The sequence below is a fragment of the Lactuca saligna genome, chromosome 9 (assembly GCF_052625555.1).
Source record: "Lactuca saligna cultivar CGN05327 chromosome 9, ASM5262555v1, whole genome shotgun sequence".
In the NCBI taxonomy this organism is placed as follows: Eukaryota; Viridiplantae; Streptophyta; class Magnoliopsida; order Asterales; family Asteraceae; genus Lactuca; species Lactuca saligna.
The window spans coordinates 11,854,433-11,874,419 of record NC_136425.1 but is presented as its reverse complement, the minus strand read 5'-3'; the positions used below and the strand labels follow the sequence as shown (position 1 = coordinate 11,874,419).

The 19,987-nt window shown below is 31.0% G+C and overlaps 1 protein-coding gene across 1 annotated transcript; it reads left to right on the top strand.

Moving 5' to 3' along the window:
* The first annotated feature begins 3,504 nt into the window (after positions 1–3,504).
* On the top strand, positions 3,505–6,858 carry LOC145014886 (formin-like protein 2). The gene is made up of 4 exons (XM_078973325.1): positions 3,505–5,210; positions 5,292–5,500; positions 5,595–5,839; positions 5,925–6,858. Exons 1-4 carry the CDS (start codon positions 3,652–3,654, stop codon positions 6,693–6,695), a joined length of 2,784 nt encoding a protein of 927 aa, XP_078829451.1. The 5' UTR covers positions 3,505–3,651; the 3' UTR covers positions 6,696–6,858.
* Positions 6,859–19,987: the final 13,129 nt, after the last annotated feature.

Below are 19,987 nucleotides of genomic sequence, written 5' to 3'. Positions count from 1 at the left end.
TTGCCATAAAAAAAATTTACAAATAAATATTTATTTATTATAAACCATTTACGTTTTTATGTTAAGTATTAGTCCCAAACTATATGTATTTTTGAAATCATTGATTTATTGTGGCCTATCATAATATTTTTATTTATTTGTTTTCTTGATATTCTTATTTTCTAAGTTTAAAACTAAATAGATTTACGTTTCAAAGTGATTAAGTAGTAATCAGTTACCTCTTTTATATATAAGAATGGCAATCATGTCATGTGTTGGGTTAGTAAGTTAGAAAGCTCAACCCACATACGACCCATGTAAATATTTGTTTCATCTTGTTCAACCTTTAAAATCGAATGAATCAAACCCTGACTTGACCCGCCTAACCTGCTTAACTATACGAGTTCATAAGGTTCGTGATTCGGGTTCGTGGGTCAGAATCAAGTTTGAGAATCACATAAAACAAGTCATATTTAGTAACCATTTCAAATCTAAACCTACAACAACATTAAACTAGGGTTTGTAGTTGTGTTAAATATTGAGAGAACATTGACGTGAGCGACTATGTTCGATTTGGAGAGAACACACACGACGAGCTTTAACTACGGTTTGATGTAGACTAGAGGAAAATAGGTGGGACTACAGCAGAGCCGATTCTATCATTTAAAAATCTAAGCAAAGGCTTAGGGCCTCCGATTCTAAAGAGACTCAAATTTTAAATCTTATTATGTTAATTATATTTGTATATATACGTATTTTTTGGGTTAGAAAGACAAGTTAGAGTTTGGCCTGATGATAAAAGCGTTGGTTTAATAAACTAAGGGTCTCAGGTTTGAATATGTTAGCTTACCTTTCATTTAATTTACAAAACCGAAAGGTTTCATTTTTTTTGTCTACTTATAGCCCCCAAATTGGTTGAGCCGCCCTTGGACTACAGAGGTCTTTTGCGGGAAAAAGAGGGAAAAAGATGGGAAATAGTAGTGTGGTTGATTTCTGGCCGTAGGAGAAGGTCAAAGGGTTGCAAAAATGTCTAGTGGAGGAGACAAATGATGGTAGTGGTGGTAGAGGATGGTGGCATTATAAGTGTTGTAGATCTTTTTTTGAATGATTAACATACAAACCTACAAAATCTTACTTCTAAACTACTCATTTTGTCAACATGAGACTTGAACCTTCAACCTCTTAAGGGATGAACATATTTTCAACATTTTGATACCTTTAGGTTAAAGTCCCTTTGGTGTAGGTGTTGTAAATCTAACATGGAGACTGTGGAAGTTGGATATTGAAGGGTTTTAATAGTTTGAATAGTGAAGGATAAGTGTTCTTTAACAAATATATTATTATTTTTAAATAAAATTTATATATAAAAACTAATATAATTTTTTAGATCAATTTTCTTGAAAAATGCAACCATAAAAACTCATCACACAATAAATAAAACTACATAGGCCAAATGATAGATGTTTTGATAATTATATGATCAATCAAGAGAAGTCGAGTAATCTAACAACAATTAAGATGGTGTTTGAGATGTCATTTTAAACATCAAAATGACTTATTGACTTATGTTGATAAGAAAATAAGTTTTTCAAAAAATATTGAATTAATTTTTATGGAATAAAAAGTTAATAACTTATTTTTAAAAAAATATCTATCTTAACTTATACATGTTTTAAAGGATATTTGACTTTTACAACCTCAAAAGTTATAAGAAATTTTGAAAAATTAGAAATCCTAACTTATTAAAATCTTATTTATGAAAGGTTAATGAGAAGTTATTTTAAAAAATCGTTATCATATTTGCAAGCATTTTTTTGACTTATTGACTTTTCAAAAAAGCAATAAGTTATTTTTAGATGAAATCATAAACATCATCTTAACGTGTATTTGAATAAAAATAAATAAAAAATTGTTTATAATAAAAATAACCACTAAGTTCGGAATGAATATTCCAGAACGAAAAAAAAAACATTTTTTCTGACAAAAAAATATATTTCCGAATGACATTTCAGAATTTCAGATATAAATTTTGGAGTTCGAAAAAAAATCCGAAATTCCAGGAACAATCTCGAAATTTTCAAATTTTTTTTTTTTAATTAAGACAAATAAAAAATTAAGCAAACATAATAAATTTAAAATATACACGATATTAAGATATAAATTAAAACAATGATATTAAAAATTTTCAAATAGACATTTCCAGTATAAATAAAAGGATTTATTTTGAAAAAACCAATTTCTTTTTTTAGAATTTAAAGATCAAACACATTATATCTATTTTAAATAAAAGTTGTAGTCACTTCTTTTGCTTTTACTCCCTTTTACATTTGCTTATTTTTCATTTTAGCTCTTCAATCATTTTTAATATTGCAATTTATGTCCCCATATTAAATTTCTTTTGTTTTTACTCCTTTCAATTTTTCTTATTTTTCATTTTCACTTTTTAATCATTTTTAGCTTTTAGTAGTTTAAATCATCCTACTAATTTTGCTATTGCTATTATCCTCATATTTTTAGTAATAACATTTTCAACCATTAACGTTTTAAAATATCATAATTGCTATTATTCTCATATTTTAGTAAATAGCATTTTCAACCATTAACCTTTTAAAATATCATATTCATCCCTATATTTGAACTTTAAAAATATCAGTTTTACCTTTTTTATTTTCTAAACTTTTGTTTTATTCCATAGTATGATTCTGATTTTCCTACAATTATCACCCCTCCGATTTTTCTAACCTTTCATATGTGTTGGTATAAATTAGAGGTGGTCAATGTTTCAGCGTAAATTGTTTCGACGTTAATTTATAACTTTAGTTCGTTTATTTTAAAAAAAATTAATGTACCTGTTGGGATATAAGTTCGAGTCCGTCAACATTTAAATGTATCTTTTTATTTCCGCGCTTATTTTTATACGTATAAGCCGGATCACATATGATACTTTTTAATTATTTGAACTTACATTCGTTAACTTAAAAAAATATTACTTACTTATGCATTTCATATATAATTCGGATTTATTATCTTTATTAGCATTGTTTTGACCTCAGATTATTATGGTTTGTCAAGATTAAATCTTTCTAAATTCATGGTTTGAGATGGAGCAACTTACTTTTTATTACTTCTCAAATAACCGTCGCAATGCGCGGCATTGTAAAATGCTAAATGAAAAATAAATATAGTCATTTTCTAAAATTATTTTTTATTTTTTAAAAACTTATTTATAATCATTAATTTACTCAATTTCGGAATTTCCTATCAATCTATCAAGGTAATCTATAAAACCGACCGTGTAATTTTATTTAAAATGAGAAAGTAATTGGACGTATCGGTATCCAATTTTCCATTGAGAAACGCGCCACACTAGCAAAAACCTAAATCTTTGTCACGGCTTTTTGCAAACCTAAATTTACAAATCCAGAAAAACAATGCAATTTTGAATGCATAAAGTACACGTGGTTGAAACAACAAGGATCTAAATATGTCAATAATAGCTCTGGAGTTTTCATAGCAAGAATCTTAGCTGGAAACAGTCCTCGAGTCCTCGGGGGTCAGAACGAACACTCCCCATCCCATCACTGTAAAATCTTTAACGCATTAGCAGCACTAAACACAGTAAAACACAGAGCGCCATGGAAAACCCTGTTCTTTGATATTCAGCTTTCAATCATGGATCCTCTTGCTAATCCAACCATGAGAATGCACAACTTTTTCTTCCTTCTCGTGTTAACATCCACCTGCGCCACCGCTACCACCGTCGTCTCCTCCCTTAACCGTCGGACGCTACACGAACCTTTCTTCCCGCAGGACCCCCCAATACTCCCTCCGGTTCAACCTCCTTCTGCTCAGCCACCATCTTCACCACCATCGTTAAACGTTCCTTTTTTATCTACCCCAACCCCAACAACAACCCCGACCAATGACCAACCATTCTTCCCGTCTTTCCCATCGCCGCCACCGCCACCGCCACCTCCTCAGCCGTCTGCCTCCTCTTCCGCCTCTTTCCCGGCCAACATTTCCTCCCTTAATCTCCCCACCTCCCCGAAACCAAAACGCGTTTCATCCAAACTCATTCCCATTGCCATTACTCTCGCCATTGCTGCCGTTGTTGTTCTTTTCATTGTTGCTTTCTTGAGGATTAAAAAGCGAAGGTATCATGACGATTCTCAGTCGTTAAGTGATGAAAAACCTCAAAGATCTTATACTAACAGTGTGTTTAGTGCCGCTGCGAATAATGTTGCAAGTGGTGGTGGAAATAGTAGTTATAATCGAATCCCGAAGCTCAATCGTCCGTCGCAATCGAGCTCGGAGTTCCTTTATCTGGGCACGCTTGTTAATTCTCATGGTGGGGTCGATGCTACTGGTACCAGTGGTCGTCATAATCGGGGTGAAGAGGATTCGAGTTTGCAAAAGGTGGGTTCGCCGGAGCTCCGCCCGTTACCGCCGTTAAGTGGTAGCGGTGGCGGACGTAGTCAAACTATTATGCAAAATGGATGTTATGAAACCTCTGAGGTGGAATCGAAAGACGAAGAGTTTGACGAATTTTACTCTCCGAGAGCATCGGACGGTGGTGGATCCGGTGCTAGACGAGCATTTACCGTCGCCGCGGCGACCGGTAATTATCAGTCGCGTAGGAGTATTGGGTCGGTTTCTTCTTCGTCCTACTCCTCGTCAAGTTCAGGATCTCCTGCGAGGTCCATTTCGTTAAGTATTTCTCCACCGGTTAGCCTGAGCCCGAGAAATGCAAGACTGAAATCGCCAGACCTTGTTGCAATTCAAACTGCTCCTCCGCCGTCTAGGCCACCTCCACCACCACCACTGCCGCCGCATCCTTTAATAATCCCGTCTCCGGATGTTGGTTTGAGTAAGAACAGCTTAGAGTCGTCACCCAGACTATCAAACTCTTCAAACGATCAAAGCTCTCCTCTGGCGAGAATCCCGCCACCGCCGCAGCCACCGACGAAGCACAGAGAAACCCTAATCCCCACAACTCCACCACCAGCAACTCGGCTGAATCCACCGGTTTTGATCAAACCTGCAAGACATGTGCCTATATCTAGCCATCAACCAGCGATCTCTCCTACAGAAATGTTGTCGATAAATCAAGAAAATCTTGAAACAAACGAGAAAACCCCAAAACCAAAATTAAAACCTCTTCATTGGGATAAAGTGAGAGCAAGCTCTGATCATGAAATGGTGTGGGATCACCTCAAATCCAGCTCCTTTAAGTAAGAAACCTGTCGATATTCTCCTCCTTATATGTTTTTGTCTGTTCTTCTCATGTTATGATTTGGGGCCGTTGATAACAGATTAAATGAAGAGATGATAGAGACATTATTCATCGTAAAACCACCTAATGCAAATTCAAACGAAAAATCAACAATCAAACGCCAGATTCTTTCCTCAACAATCAGCCATGAAAACCAAGTTCTCGATCCAAAGAAGTCTCAGAACATCGCAATCTCATTGAGGGCACTTAGCGTGACAACTGAGGAAGTTTGTGATGCACTTTTAGAAGGTGAGCTTCTTCATTTCCATTTCCATTTCCATTTACACGACACCATAATTTATAAACGACACTGTATCAATCACATTATGCACCGATTATACAGGCAATGCAGATACACTGGGCACCGAGCTCCTTGAAAGTTTAATGAAGATGGCTCCAACAAAAGATGAAGAACAGAAACTTCAAGAACATCAAGACGATTCACCTCTCAAACTTGGTCCAGCTGAGAAATTTCTCAAGGCTGTTCTTGATGTGCCTTTTGCATTTAGAAGAGTTGGTGCAATGCTCTTTGTTTCCAATTTTGATTCAGAAGTCGAATACCTCAAACAATCGTTTCAAACTCTAGAGGTAAATTTTATTTAACATCAATTGTAAATGACAATATTCATGATTTAGTGTTTTAATAGCTCCCAAATGTTTCAATCTAAATCAGGTTGCTTGTGAAGAACTTAAAAACAGCAGGATGTTCCTAAAGCTGCTAGAAGCTGTGCTCAAAACCGGAAACCGTATGAATATTGGCACAAACCGTGGAGATGCTCAGGCATTCAAACTCGATACCCTCTTGAAACTCATTGATGTTAAGGGTGCTGATGGAAAAACCACCCTCTTGCACTTTGTTGTTCAAGAGATAGTTCGAACTGAAGGTGCCCGATTTTCAAACACAACAGCTAACCATGATGACAATCAAATCCAGAAACTTGGTCTTCAAATTGTTTCTAGTCTGAGTTCGGGTCTTTCAAATGTCAAGAAAGCTGCTGGAATGGATTCAGAGGTTCTGAATGGGGATGTGGTGAGATTAACAAACGGGATTGCAAATGTTATGGATGTTGTTCGATTGATTGAAGCAGGAGGTTCAAACAACAAGACGTTTTCCAATGCAATGAAGAAGTTCTTGAAGATGGCACAAGAGGAGGTCATCAAGATTCATGCCCAGGAAGCGGTGTCACTTTCTGTAGTCAAAGAAATCACGGAGTATTTCCATGGAAACTCAGTGAAATTTGAAGCTCAGCCTTTTAGAATCTTTATGGTGGTGAGGGATTTCTTGACTGTTCTTGATAGGGTGTGCAAGGAAGTTGGTTGCATAAACATGGAATCCACTCAGAAAGTGGCAGTATTGGTAAAAAACCGAGGTCCAGTTTTTGATGGATTTCATGGAAAGCGACAGTACAGTTCTTCCGATGATGAAAGCTCTTCTTCTCTGTAGGTGTATTAGGTTATCTGCTACTTCTGTCTTGTTCTTTGTTGTTGTATTTACGTAGACAAATTTAGATGATTTTGGGTAGGTTTTGAACTCACTGTAAAAAAGCTTTGGATCTAATTAAGTTGGTAAGTTAATGAAGAAATTAATCACTGTAATTGTTCTTGAAGAGCATATTCTAAGGCTAATGGATGTAGGAAAATATTATTATTACATTTTATCACAACCTGTCCATCTTTATCATCCTGATCATATTTTTCGAATTTGTTTTTTTATTTTTTTAATTTATGTCATAATATTAAAAAAAGCATATAAGTTAATGAGACATAATTCAATTAACTACTAAATTAAACATATCATTTTAAAATTAAAAGCGGCGTTACAAAGCAAAGAAAGAAAACATTGATAAAAACATACCAATACGATAGTCTTAATAATTTGGAAAACATAAAATTGATACACTATCCTTTGTCTAAATATTTCCGTTCGATTTTCGCCTTCATTTTTTTGGAGCACCTCCGACCGTTTGAGTGGCGTATTCTCCTTGTTAGTTTTAAGAATTGTCAAATCCTTCGCAATGCAATCTTCATCGGCTTCACGACGAAGGAACTCCAAATGCTCACGTTGCAATTCATATCTTTTACGTGTGATTTCGTTGTGGTCGTCAAATTTCTGTTTCATTTCCGCTTGCTCTTGAAGTCTACTTCGGCTTTCCGTCGCATGTCGTTGAGTCTGTCTCGCTTTGTTGCGATCTATCGGTCGTCGAGGTGGGGAGATTTCTTCGATGTCGTTGAAGTCGTCCGGTATCTCATCCGTGTCCGCATTGAGGTTGATGTTCGTGCATTCGTCCGAAACGTCGACCGAACCCGAGCCGCGAGACCTCTTGGATTGTTGTTCCATAAATGTATCCGTTTTGTTCCATTTTGGGTCTTTCTTGACCATCTCCCAAATCTTTTGTGATAAAAAATGTGACCCCTCTCGACATGATATTGTTTCCTCTCCACTTTATAAACGTCAAAATCGGTCGCACCACTTTGCTTGTGCAATGAAAGTTTGTTGTAGATGGAATTCAACTTGGTGCACTTCCTGCTTATTTGAGCCCCACTTGCTACTCAACATATCGTGATTGCGATATTTTGTATCATTCTTCAAAATGGTTCGAAATTTTCCGATCATAACTTCATAAAAAGCAACTTTTCTCATATTGTTTACTTGAGTTGGATTTTTTGATGTCCCGCACCATGACACCACTAACACGTATTCTTCCTCCATAGTCCACCATGTTGGAGGTTCATCTTTCGATTGCTCCACGCAACCGCTTTCCTTTTTTTTCTTTCTCTCCCTTTGTTGGCCTTTTTTTCGGCTCCCCCCGCTTGTGTGTCGGGTACCGTTTCTTGCGTGGGTGGTGGTTGTGTAGTATTATGTTGCATTGTAGCGAATGTGTTGAAAATGTTTTGTGGAAGATATGTAGGGAATTGTGGTGGGGATGAGACAAGATTGAAAAAGTTGCATTGAGTGTTGAGGATGTTTGTGTACAACTCATATTGTGTAAAACCGAGAGGCGGAGATGTATTTGTGTTTGGAGGAGGAGTGTTGAGGTTTTGATCCATATTTGATAGAATGAGAAATTAATTGATGATTTAAAATAAGACGATAGAAATAATTTGGATTGCAGTTAAAAAATAAAGTTAGAAGTGTATATACTAGCTCTGAGACCTATGTATTACATGAATTAATTTAAAAAAAAGTTCAATATAAAAATCAAAATATTTGAAAACTTTGACTTTATAAGAAAATAAGAAAATAATGATTTATTATAATGAAAACATCTTTTATCTTTTAAATTCAAATAAATAAAAGAAATTAATGAGCTTTGATTTTGGGAATGTGGAAATTAAAAGATAAGTTTATTAAAGAAGTTAATATCCATTTATTACAATATTTATTGCAATTATTACATTAAAATATTATATGAAATTTAATAAAATAGAAAAACTTATAAAATAACAAGTGGAAAAAAAATTAATTCATAATAACCACAAAATGACATTTGATAAATTGAATGAGAGTGTGATAAGTGGTAAAAAAACTTTTATTTATTAGAGAGGATAAGTGTAAAAATTAGAGTTAAAGTTGAAATATATATATATATATATATATATATATATATATATATATATATATATATATATATATATATATAAAATAATAATAATAATAATAATATATTTTTTTAAAACATATTAGTTATATCTTGAATTTTAAAAGATAAAAGTTATAAAGCTTTTTGTACAAATAAATTATATATAAATAATTCATTAATAATTGTCAAATGTTTGAAGACTTGAATTAAGGAAAGTAATCAAGAAATTCAATTTAAAGTAAAGTAAAGATTATAAAATATTAAATTCATGTATATAAATTAATTTATATTTCTTACTCTAAACACCAATATTAATTAATTTACATTAATAGTATAAAGAGACAATATAAACGTAATGTATAAATATAAATATTTATATAAAAGTTATAATTTTTATTACATAATAACTGATAACAAAATTTAGTAGTTATTTCTCTGCAATATATTATTCGTCGAAAAATATATTTGTTATTGCCGCTTTGCATGGGTACAAATCAAGTGTTTGTGTGTGCGTGTGTGTCTGTCTATATATATATATATATATATATATATATATATATATATATATATATATATATATATATATATATATATATATATATATATATATACACACGTTCAAATGAGAATACTATTTAATATGAGAACGTGAGAAAACTACTTTATGTTACTATTCTACTATGAATTTAATATGGATAGTATTATAGTAATTATATTATGAATATATTCAATTTTATATTAGTATTCTACTATAATATATATATATATATATATATATATATATATGTATATATATATATATATATATATATATATATATATATATAGTAAATTCTATCGTGAATGTTAAATATGTGATTCTTCATATATTCGGCGATTAATAATGTCATAAAGTTGTATATACAAAATTTTAATGTGAATATTAATGTGTGATTGTTCGTATATTTGTTGATGAATAATATCATATCGTTATATACACAAAATTCATAGTAGAATAGTAACATAAAGTAGTGTTCTCTCGTTGTCACATTAAATAGTATTCTCATTTAAACTTAACCCTATATATATATATATATATATATATATATATATATATATATATATATATATATATATATATATATATGCTTTTATTTTCAATTTATTACCGTTGAGAATCTCGATCCAAATTAATCCGTTTCCTGCTGTTACAACACTAACGCCTCGTAACATAACGTCGGATAACGCCTGCCGAGGGTGGTGTAGACGGTGTTTTACTGCTTTTTTTTTTAGTGCCACATCAGTTTAACGTGAAGTCCCGTTGCCTGCTCCCACCCATTTAATGAGTGAGAGACATCAATCTCTTCTAATAAATGAAACCTAAAAATGACACATGTCAATTTTTTAGAATGTCTCTTTGAGACGTGATATTTTTCTATGATTTTTATTATTTTCTTTTTTTATGTTAACAAATCAAATTCAATTCAAATTTGAAATTTGAAATTACAAAATCATATCCTAATAATATTATTATGTTTGTTTTTTGCTTAACAAATTAATTCATAATTAGTTACAATCAAAATTTGAAGTCCCGTTGCCCGCTCACACCCGTCTAATGGGTGAGAGACATCTATCTCTTCTAATAAATGAAACCTAAACATAACACATGTCAATTTTTTAGAATGTCTTTTTGACACGTGATATTTTTCTATTATTTTTATTATTTCCTTTTTTTATGTTAACAAATAAAATTCAATTTAAATTCAAAATTTGAAATTACAAAATCATATCCTAATAATATTATTATGTTTATTTTTTGCTTAACAAATTAATTCATAATTACTTACAATCAACAATATATTTGTTTTTTTTAACATTTATTATTTTTTATCTATATAAAATTTTTAAATATACCAACTATGAGTTTTCACACATTATAACCTAGTAAACTGATAATTACCGGGCGTTGGTGGTGTTCGAGAATTGTCTTAGAAGTAGAAATTGTTGCAATTTAATCCCCGCCATAATTTTTCTAATTAATTAATTAATTAATTTATTTATTTATTATTATTATTATTATTATTATTATTATTATAAACCAACTGACAAACGTTTGAATCTCTTGCTTCATCGCTACTGCCCACAGTCATTGCAATTTCTCTTTGTACAAGTTTATTATGATTTTGTCCACCTGACAGTAGTGGTGATCGAGTAAACGTATTTCTTCATTCTATTATCAAATTTACCCGTATATATTTCTCTTTCTAACCAAACAGTTACCAGTATATCTATTTTGATTCCGAATACAAAAATAAAAATATGAATAAACATCAATGATCTCATTGACCTATTTTAAGGATTCCAATCTAGAAAAAAGAAATGATAACTTGTATTTATGTTGTATCAATTATCATTTTAAAGATCAATTTCTCCTATAATGATATCTATACTACTTGTCTCATAGGGGTGAGTATTTGAGCCTCGTGGACTGGATTGGACCTAGACTTTTTTTTGGGCCTCTGGATCGATTCTCGGTTCTAGGAGTTGATCAAAATTGGCCCGCCCCGGCCGGTTCTGGGTAAAAACCGATTTTGGACCTGATTTTAAAAAAAAAAACTTTTGTATTTTGTAAAATTCTTTAAACAAACATATTTCTTTCGTTTTAAATCAGATTGACATGTGGTTTTTTTTTTTCCAACGTGTAATTTAGAGTTTTTAGATGAATTTAGACTATAATTTTGTTGTTTTTGGTGTTATATTCAATAAGTTACAATCCTTAAAGTTGGGATATTAAAGCTGAAATATTTCAGTTTTTCAGCAAAAAAATTAAATTTTGTAGTATGTGACATTCTTTAAAAGAAATATATCTCATTCGTTTTAAGTCGGATTGACATGATATTTTTTTCAACGTGTAATTTAGAGTTTGTAGATGAATTTACACCATAATTTTGTTGTTTTTGGTGTTATATTTAATGAATTACAATCTTCAAAGTTGGGATATCAAAACAGAAATATTTCAACTTTTCAGCAAGAAATTTAATTTTGTATTCAGTGAAATTTTTTAAACAAACATATCGATTCGTTTTAAGTCGTATTCACATGAGATTTTTTCGAACGTATAATTTAGAGTTTGTAGATGAATTTAGACTATGATTTTGTTGTTTTTGGTGTTATATTCAGTGAGTTAGAATACTTCAAAGTTGAAATATTTAAGCTTTTCAACTATTATTTAGACCACACGAACTGTCATTGCCCCCCGTGGGTATTGAAAAAGTCATTAACTTATTTGATTCAAAGTTCAAACAAATAGTATAAAGAATCAAAGTTTGACCGGTTCAACGAGTACAAGAAACGTAAGCGTTTTTATTTTAACAAGTTGTAACGTATCAAGCCCAACAACATATTCGTTTTAACGAGCTGTATCAAATAAAAAACATTTTAACGACTTGTACTGTATGCATGTAAAGGTGTACCAGTCCAACAATTTCCAAGAACCAGAAAAACCGAACCTGGACCTGGACCATGTAAGTCTCATCCGGTCAGATCCATGATCCACAATATTATTCGAAACCGGTCCAGTTTAATCTAAATGCTCACCCTATACTATCATCATAATATCAACCAACTTCATTCTTTTTACTAGACCTGACAAAACTTGGCACGACACGACAACTCGACACGAACCAGACATGAAATTAGCGGGTTTGGGTAAGAGATTCCGACCCGTTTATGTAAACAGGTTGACACAACACGACACGATAAGTAAACGGGTAGGGTTAGGGTCAGGACTTTTAACTCGAAGATAACTCGAATATGACCCGTTTGATTGTGTGTGTGTGTATATATATATATATATATATATATATATATATATATATATATATATATATATATATATATTTGTTTTTTTGTTTTTTTTGTTTTTTTATGAATTTCATATTTTTATAACTATTTTAAATATTATATATTTGTAGTGGACCAAACTCAAGATTTAAAAGTAAAATTCAAACTTTCAAAGTGACTTAATTTTACTCATCCTTACTACGTATCCCATTTGCTTTCCAACTCTAACTCTTTCCAATTTGCTTTTCTAAACTTAATATAATTTTTTTTTCCGGTCCAAATCCCGACTCCAGCATTTCACTTTTTCATTTTTTTTTCCTCCGTGACTCTTACTTTTCAACTTTTAAAATATTCCAACCCGACATGACACAACATATTTATAATGTTTAAACCTTAATCTGAAACCCGACACGAAATCGATACGAAAATAAACGGGTTGACATGACACGATAATTAAACGCAGGACGGTCCGGAAAAATGAAATATTCTTAAAGGCCCAGGACGAACAAGAAAAAAAAAGCCCTTATCTTTCTTATAATTTTGAATTTATAGATAAAAATATATAATAAAAAAAATTGGGTCCTGTGCAGCTGCCCACTTTGCCCCCCCCCCCCCCCCCCCCCCTCTAAGCCCCCCATGATTAAACGGGTCGGGTTAGGGTCTAGCACTCGCAGCCCGTTTAATGTCTTGACACGGCACGAACCCAACTTGACACGACATATTTGCCAGGTCTATTTTTAATACCGATGAAGAATTTGCAAATTAATAAACACCAGCAGACGAATTTATAGCGCCAAGGAAAAACACCATTTTCTCTTGTCACACAATTCACATTTGACTCGTGGGATATTAAATCGTTTAGGTCAATTTGGAATTTATACATGCCTGGTTTTTGAAATGTGTAAGAGTTTATTCGTGGGAGCATAGTTATAGTAAACCATTCATATTCTTTTAAAAAAAATCCAATTTATAAAGATTGTTTTTTTTTTCTTTGAGTTTCTAGAATTATTGTTTCATTGATGGTTCATGGACTTATATTTATGAAATCCGTTTCGGTTCTTTAGGATTATTAAATTGCTCTTTCATTAGCAAAAAGATCAAAACATACAGTAACCTGATCTTATTAATTCGAATCCAACTAACCCAAAGCTTAATAGGGTGGGGTTTTGGGTGAATCTTCTTTTAAACAAAACCATACTAACTCAATATGTTTAACCTCAAACCCAATCCAATATGTTTAACCTGAAACCCAATTGGGTTGGCTTGAAATTAACAGCCCTAATAGCATCTAGCATCTTTATTTACATCATTACCTATTTGACATGATTTTATTTAAATGTTGGGGTTTAGATACAATGTGTCGTGATTTTAATGTCATTAAGATAATGATGAGCATAGGACGAAACCGGTATCCACCGGTATCCTTCTTAATTTCCTGAATACCAAATTTGATTGAAAATCAATCCTAAATACCGTACCAAATTAACGTTACTGGTACCGGAAATTGTACCAGTTTTTTGTACTAGTACCGGGACTGACGGTACCGAATCTCGAATTTTGTGATTTTGGAGTACCAAGTATCATCCCATATTTTTAAAGTTGGTGCGGTTCAGTACCGGTTTGGATACGGTACTGATACAGGATCAATATTTAGTACAAATTGTTCATCGCTATATTAAGTCATTTAATATGATTAAAATTAACTTGAGACAAGTTGAGTTTAGTTTTAGCTACAATATGAATTTAGAGGTGCAAAGTGCATGCTCTTATACGCTACAATGACTTTTACAACGCATGGGTCCGAAGGTAGCACCCTGGTGGGATTCCATAGGGCATCTTCCCAAGCGGTGGTCCCGAAGCAGGTTCTATATACAACAAATATATTTGTTCAATAGTTTCCATCAAACGAACCATCACAACCGGTAGGAATAGATTCGACTCTCCCTCTGACATATTAACCGAATCTAACTACCATCGTGTATATATTCTTGTTGTTTTGTTGCAAAACACACATTTTTTCCATATATGTCTTCTACAAGTTGTCTATTTAAAACATAAGTGGAGCAACAAGGCAGTTCTATGTTTGAAATCTAGATTTTTTTGCGTGAAATCTAGATTTTTATTTATTAGATTATCCCAAATATGATTGCGTAGTACGTGAGACAATATGGTCAAATCAAATATTTTGGAAAATAACTTAAAAGGTCAATTAATCATCACATTTCCTTTTTTTTGCACACCGTTGACCATTGAACTATTTGTGTTCAAATTATACCATTTTTTAGTACATGTTATCTATTTTTTCTTGTATATGATATGAACAAGAAGTTGAATTTCAATTTCATCCCGATTTCGTTTCATGTCATATCAAATATAAACAATCCGAAGTTATGTTGTGTCATGTTTATGTTCAAACTTCGACGTAAAATTGACACAGTAATAACATATGTTTACCGTGTTTTATATGATTAGTTATGAATCAAATAACTTACAAGTTATTTATTTATTAATTTTTTTTAACAATGTAAAAATTAAAATATAATTGAAAAAGCTCTTGCAAGGAGCTAGAGGACAAAGTTCAAAAGGGGTTAAAGGTTTATTTTATTTATTTATTTTTCGTGATTGTGATGTTAATCGCTTTTACCGTATTTTAATTGAGTCATTTTCGTGTTAATAAAATAAAACATGACAATATGTCGTATTCGTGTTATATAAAAAATTATAGTGTTGTGTCATGCCAGTTAAAAACACGATATGACTACCCAAATATAAAAAGTGAAACCACTTGGGTTGTGGTAACTTGGTAAGGCATGTGGAAGATATGGTGGATAACCTATTGACCCATGTTCAAATCCTGGCACCATTCAGCCCTTGTGGCCATGGAGGTTCGTCTGCAGTGACTCCAGGGCATGAGGCAAAGCTTTATGTTTGCAGCGGAGGATTAGTCGGTGCGCGAAAGCTGGCCCGGAAACCCTCGTTAGGGAAGTTCCCTTTCCAAAAAAAAATATATATATATATATAAAAAGTGTTCGTTATTACATTTGGGGGTTATCGATTTAGTGGGAGTTTAGCTGTAACAATTATATTCTATGATTTGAAGTGATGAAACCGACAACACCTGTTATTGTCGGTCATAAATGTATAATTTAAAAATAAAATTTGAGTTTAATGGTCAATAATATTAAAAAAAAAAAAAAAGTGACAATTAGCCTACCATTTTAAGTCATATTTTCAATTTCATATGCCATATAGGTCCCACATATATGCCAATGTCGTTAACCTACTACAACTCACCGTCAGTTTATTATTTGAGCACAAAATAAGAATTTAATTTGGTCGTAAGAATATCATTTGGACATAAATTAACAGTTTAATGGTTAATGATGTAAAAAATGTGACCAAATATCATAAGTCATTTTCCGTTTAATTGAAATATAAAAAATTATAATAAATACCAATTTTTTTTTTTTTTTTAATAAAATGATATTTTGGTTAGACTTATCCAATTTTTTTGACAGATCTGTAAAACAAACGTTAAATAAATTTCATTCCAACGTCTAACCAAACATAACATATTCAAAGTTATTCAAATTCAATTTTTTTGAAAAATTCTATTTAAAAAAAAAATTGTTAACCGGAACAAAACCAGATGCCTCTGATGAATTTTTAATAGGACAACAATTTCAAGAAAAAACATGTATCATTGAATTATGGTAATACTTCCAAGGTTTTGTTAATTAATTATATTTTTCCAATAAACTTTTATCGAAGATGACGATAATTTTGATGAATAAACTAAAAGACAATGGTTGATTTTTGGAAGATCCTACGCCAAAGAGCCAAGAGCAAAGAGAAAAAATAAAAAAATAAGGAACTTTGCATGGGCCAACCACATGCAGCACGTTACAATCTATTGGGTTGTACTGGTATACATGTTTTATATGTTCTATAAGTTTCATTTTCTTGGGCTATACTGTTATAGTATTAAGAATAATGTAAATGGTTATTATTATTATTATTATTATTATTATTATTATTATTATTATTATTATTTATGTTGGGTTGCACACTTGCACTTGCATCAAAGCCATTTATTAAGAAAAAAAATCTGTAATATTTTTGTAAACATGAATTTCCATGGTTAGTAATGTTATTGTATCTTATTTTTGTTTGCTTTTGTAATCTAAACATAATAAAACTCATAAGGAACTATTAGTGGATAATATTATTGTATAATTATCTCATTTATTGTATTTATTTGTACCTCTATTTATCTCCTTATTTGTAATGGAATTTGTTGTAAATCCATTATATATAATCAATTCTCTACTCATTAGAGCAAACAGGGGCTAGTTCCCACAAATCACAATGAATTAACCCTAGATGACAAGATGCAAACAGGGGCTAGCCCCCATAAATCACAATGAATTAACCCTAGATGATGAGATGAACGTTTATAATTAACATTAAAAGATAATTGTTGTCCTTTAGCAAGTTGATAGGGTGTGCAAACAATAGTTTTTTGTAACAATGAAGGAATAGACAAAAATCCTAACTTATTCATAGTATAAATAACATCAAAGGACACATGGCCTAGACGAGCATGCCATAACTCATAAGAAACTCTTTTGAAGATCTGGTGGTGGCAACAAAAGCGTGTGATAAATATAAATTACAAATTCTCGAACAATCCTTATTATATTAATATCTTGTTATGGTTTTAGTCATTGACAAATTCGAAAAGACTCTCCCACCCCTTACCATATCCATTTTTAGGCCACATCTCCCTCGTCCCCATTTAGTTTCGTTGTTTCTCTTTAATGTCAGAACAATTGCCAAAGACATACACTTCTTGACCAATCGCTTTTAAATGACATATCGCATATCTTCTTTCTCTATATTTCCCCAACCAAATTTTATTTGATTTGATGGTGTATGAGTGAGAGGAGATGAAATCTAAAAAACAATGATTGCATCGGTTCGATGATCCATACTTCAATCACTAAATTCAAATTAATTCCTGACCCGACTCCGATTAACGCAAGTACAGTGTGAAACCTGCTACTTGTTAACTCCATCCGTCAGTCTCGAGAGGGAAGGTGAAAATCAAGTTGTGGGTTTTAAATTTGAATATGGGTTTCAGTTTCAGTTTTGAGGGTGAAAATAAATTTGCAAGTTGTAGGTGTCCAATGAAATCGTTGGGCCAGTTTCGAGAGTGAGAGTTCAATCCCTAAATATATTATGAAACCTACTAATTTTGTATATGGGTTACTATTTATGGTTTAGACGTACAAATGGAGGTGTGTAAAAGCTTCAAATACGATTTTTGAATCAATTTTTGATTTCAAATAAGGATCAACAAGTAAGTTATGATCTCTATAGGTTTAATAAGTTATCTATTGAAAATATAGTTGGAAGCAAGTTCATCTTCCTTTGAAATAACAATATAATACATTAATTATTAGTGTATTATACTAATTGTTAGTGTATCTCACATTAGTCCTACAAGTGTTTATATATATATATTCTCTATAAAGGCTTTTTTAGAGAGTTAATATGAATCTCTCTCTCTCTTTCTTTCTTTCTTTCTTTCTCTCTCTCTCTCTCTCTCTCTCTATATATATATATATATATATATATATATATATATATATATATATATATACATGATATTTTTATTAAACGTGTGAAAATCTTTTTTTTTTCTCTTTTTGATACAAAAGGGCAAAATTGTAATTATTACGGTATAATATTTTCATTTTATATGCTCTAATATTTGAACACAAAACTTATATAAATTACAAGTTTATATAGTCTATTTATAGTTTAGTTCACAAAATTCACAACTTAATACAAACAATTTTACAATAATTCACAAACTGAAAGAAATCAAAAATTCAAACTCTACTACCACCACCACCACACGCTGCCACCAACCATCTATATCAGCATCACAACTATAATTTTCTTCTAAATCAGATCTGTAAATAAAGTCATGCATTAATAACTTAAATACTACATTCACAGTCTAATAAAATCATTTATTTCACTCGTTTTGAATTTAATGCAAAACTATTATTAAAACGAATGTATTCTTACATATTTATACAATAAAAAAATATACTCAGAAGAAATTTTAATAAAAAAAATTATATATAAAACATTCATATTTTAAATTATGAATTTAATATATTAAGTCGTGAATAAACTTTACATTATTTCAAAAGCAAACAAAAAAATTATAAAATAATCACAACTTGATATCAATTCATTACAGATCTATAAATAAAGTTATGCATTAATAACTTTAATACTATTACATTCACAGCATAATAAACCATTTATTTTACTCTTCTTGAATTTAATGCAAAACTATTATTAAAACTAATGTATTCTTACATACTTATACAACACAAAAAATAAATATATTCAAAAGAAAATTAACAAAAAAATTTATACATAAGTCATTCGTATTTTAAATTGTGAATTTAATATATTAAGCGGGGAATAAATTTATATTATTTCAAAAGCAAACAAAAAAATTATAAAATAATCACAACTTAATGTTAATTTATTCACAGTTTAATACAATCACTTCATAATTTAATACACAATTTATAACATAATATAGTCAATTCATAGTTTAAGAAGAAAATTCATAGTTTAATGCAGTTAATTCACAATTTAAAATACAAAAATCACAGTTTAATACACAAAATTCAAAGTTTAATACACAAAAAGTATGCATCCACAACCATATTTTCAACTTAACACTCTTTATATAGTCAATTCAAAGTTTATACACAAAATTCAAAACTTAATACAAGTAACTTCATAATTTCATACACATAATTCACAACTTAATCTAGTCGATTTACAATTCAAACAGAAAAGTCACAACTTAATGCAGTTAATTTATAGTTTAAAGAGAAAATTCAAAGCTTAATGCAATCAACTCACAGTTTAAAACACAGAAATCACAACTTAGTACACTAAATTCACATTTTAATACACAAAAACTAGTATTCACATCCATATTATCAACTTAAACCACTTATTACAGTTAATAAACAATTAAATATAGTAAATTCACAAATTAGTATAATAAATTCAAAGTTTAATTCAAAAAAAGTATACATTCACAACTTAATAGAAGATAAAACTAAGATTAACTTTACGACTAATGAGAGATTAAAACATCAAATTCACACTTTAAAAGAAAAAACAAAACAAAACAATTATATCATAGAGATCTATAACAGATGGAAGTAGAAAAAAAATACTAATGCATTTACAACTTAAAATTAAAATTTCTCATTGAAGAATTTTTAAT

Coding starts and splice junctions, on each gene's coding strand:
- LOC145014886 (XM_078973325.1), top strand. CDS start 3,652: ATGGATCCTCTTGCTAATCCAACCATGAGAATGCACAACTTTTTCTTC. Junction 5,211..5,291: donor CTCAAATCCAGCTCCTTTAA/GTAAGAAACCTG, acceptor CGTTGATAACAG/ATTAAATGAAGAGATGATAG. Junction 5,840..5,924: donor AATCGTTTCAAACTCTAGAG/GTAAATTTTATT, acceptor AATCTAAATCAG/GTTGCTTGTGAAGAACTTAA.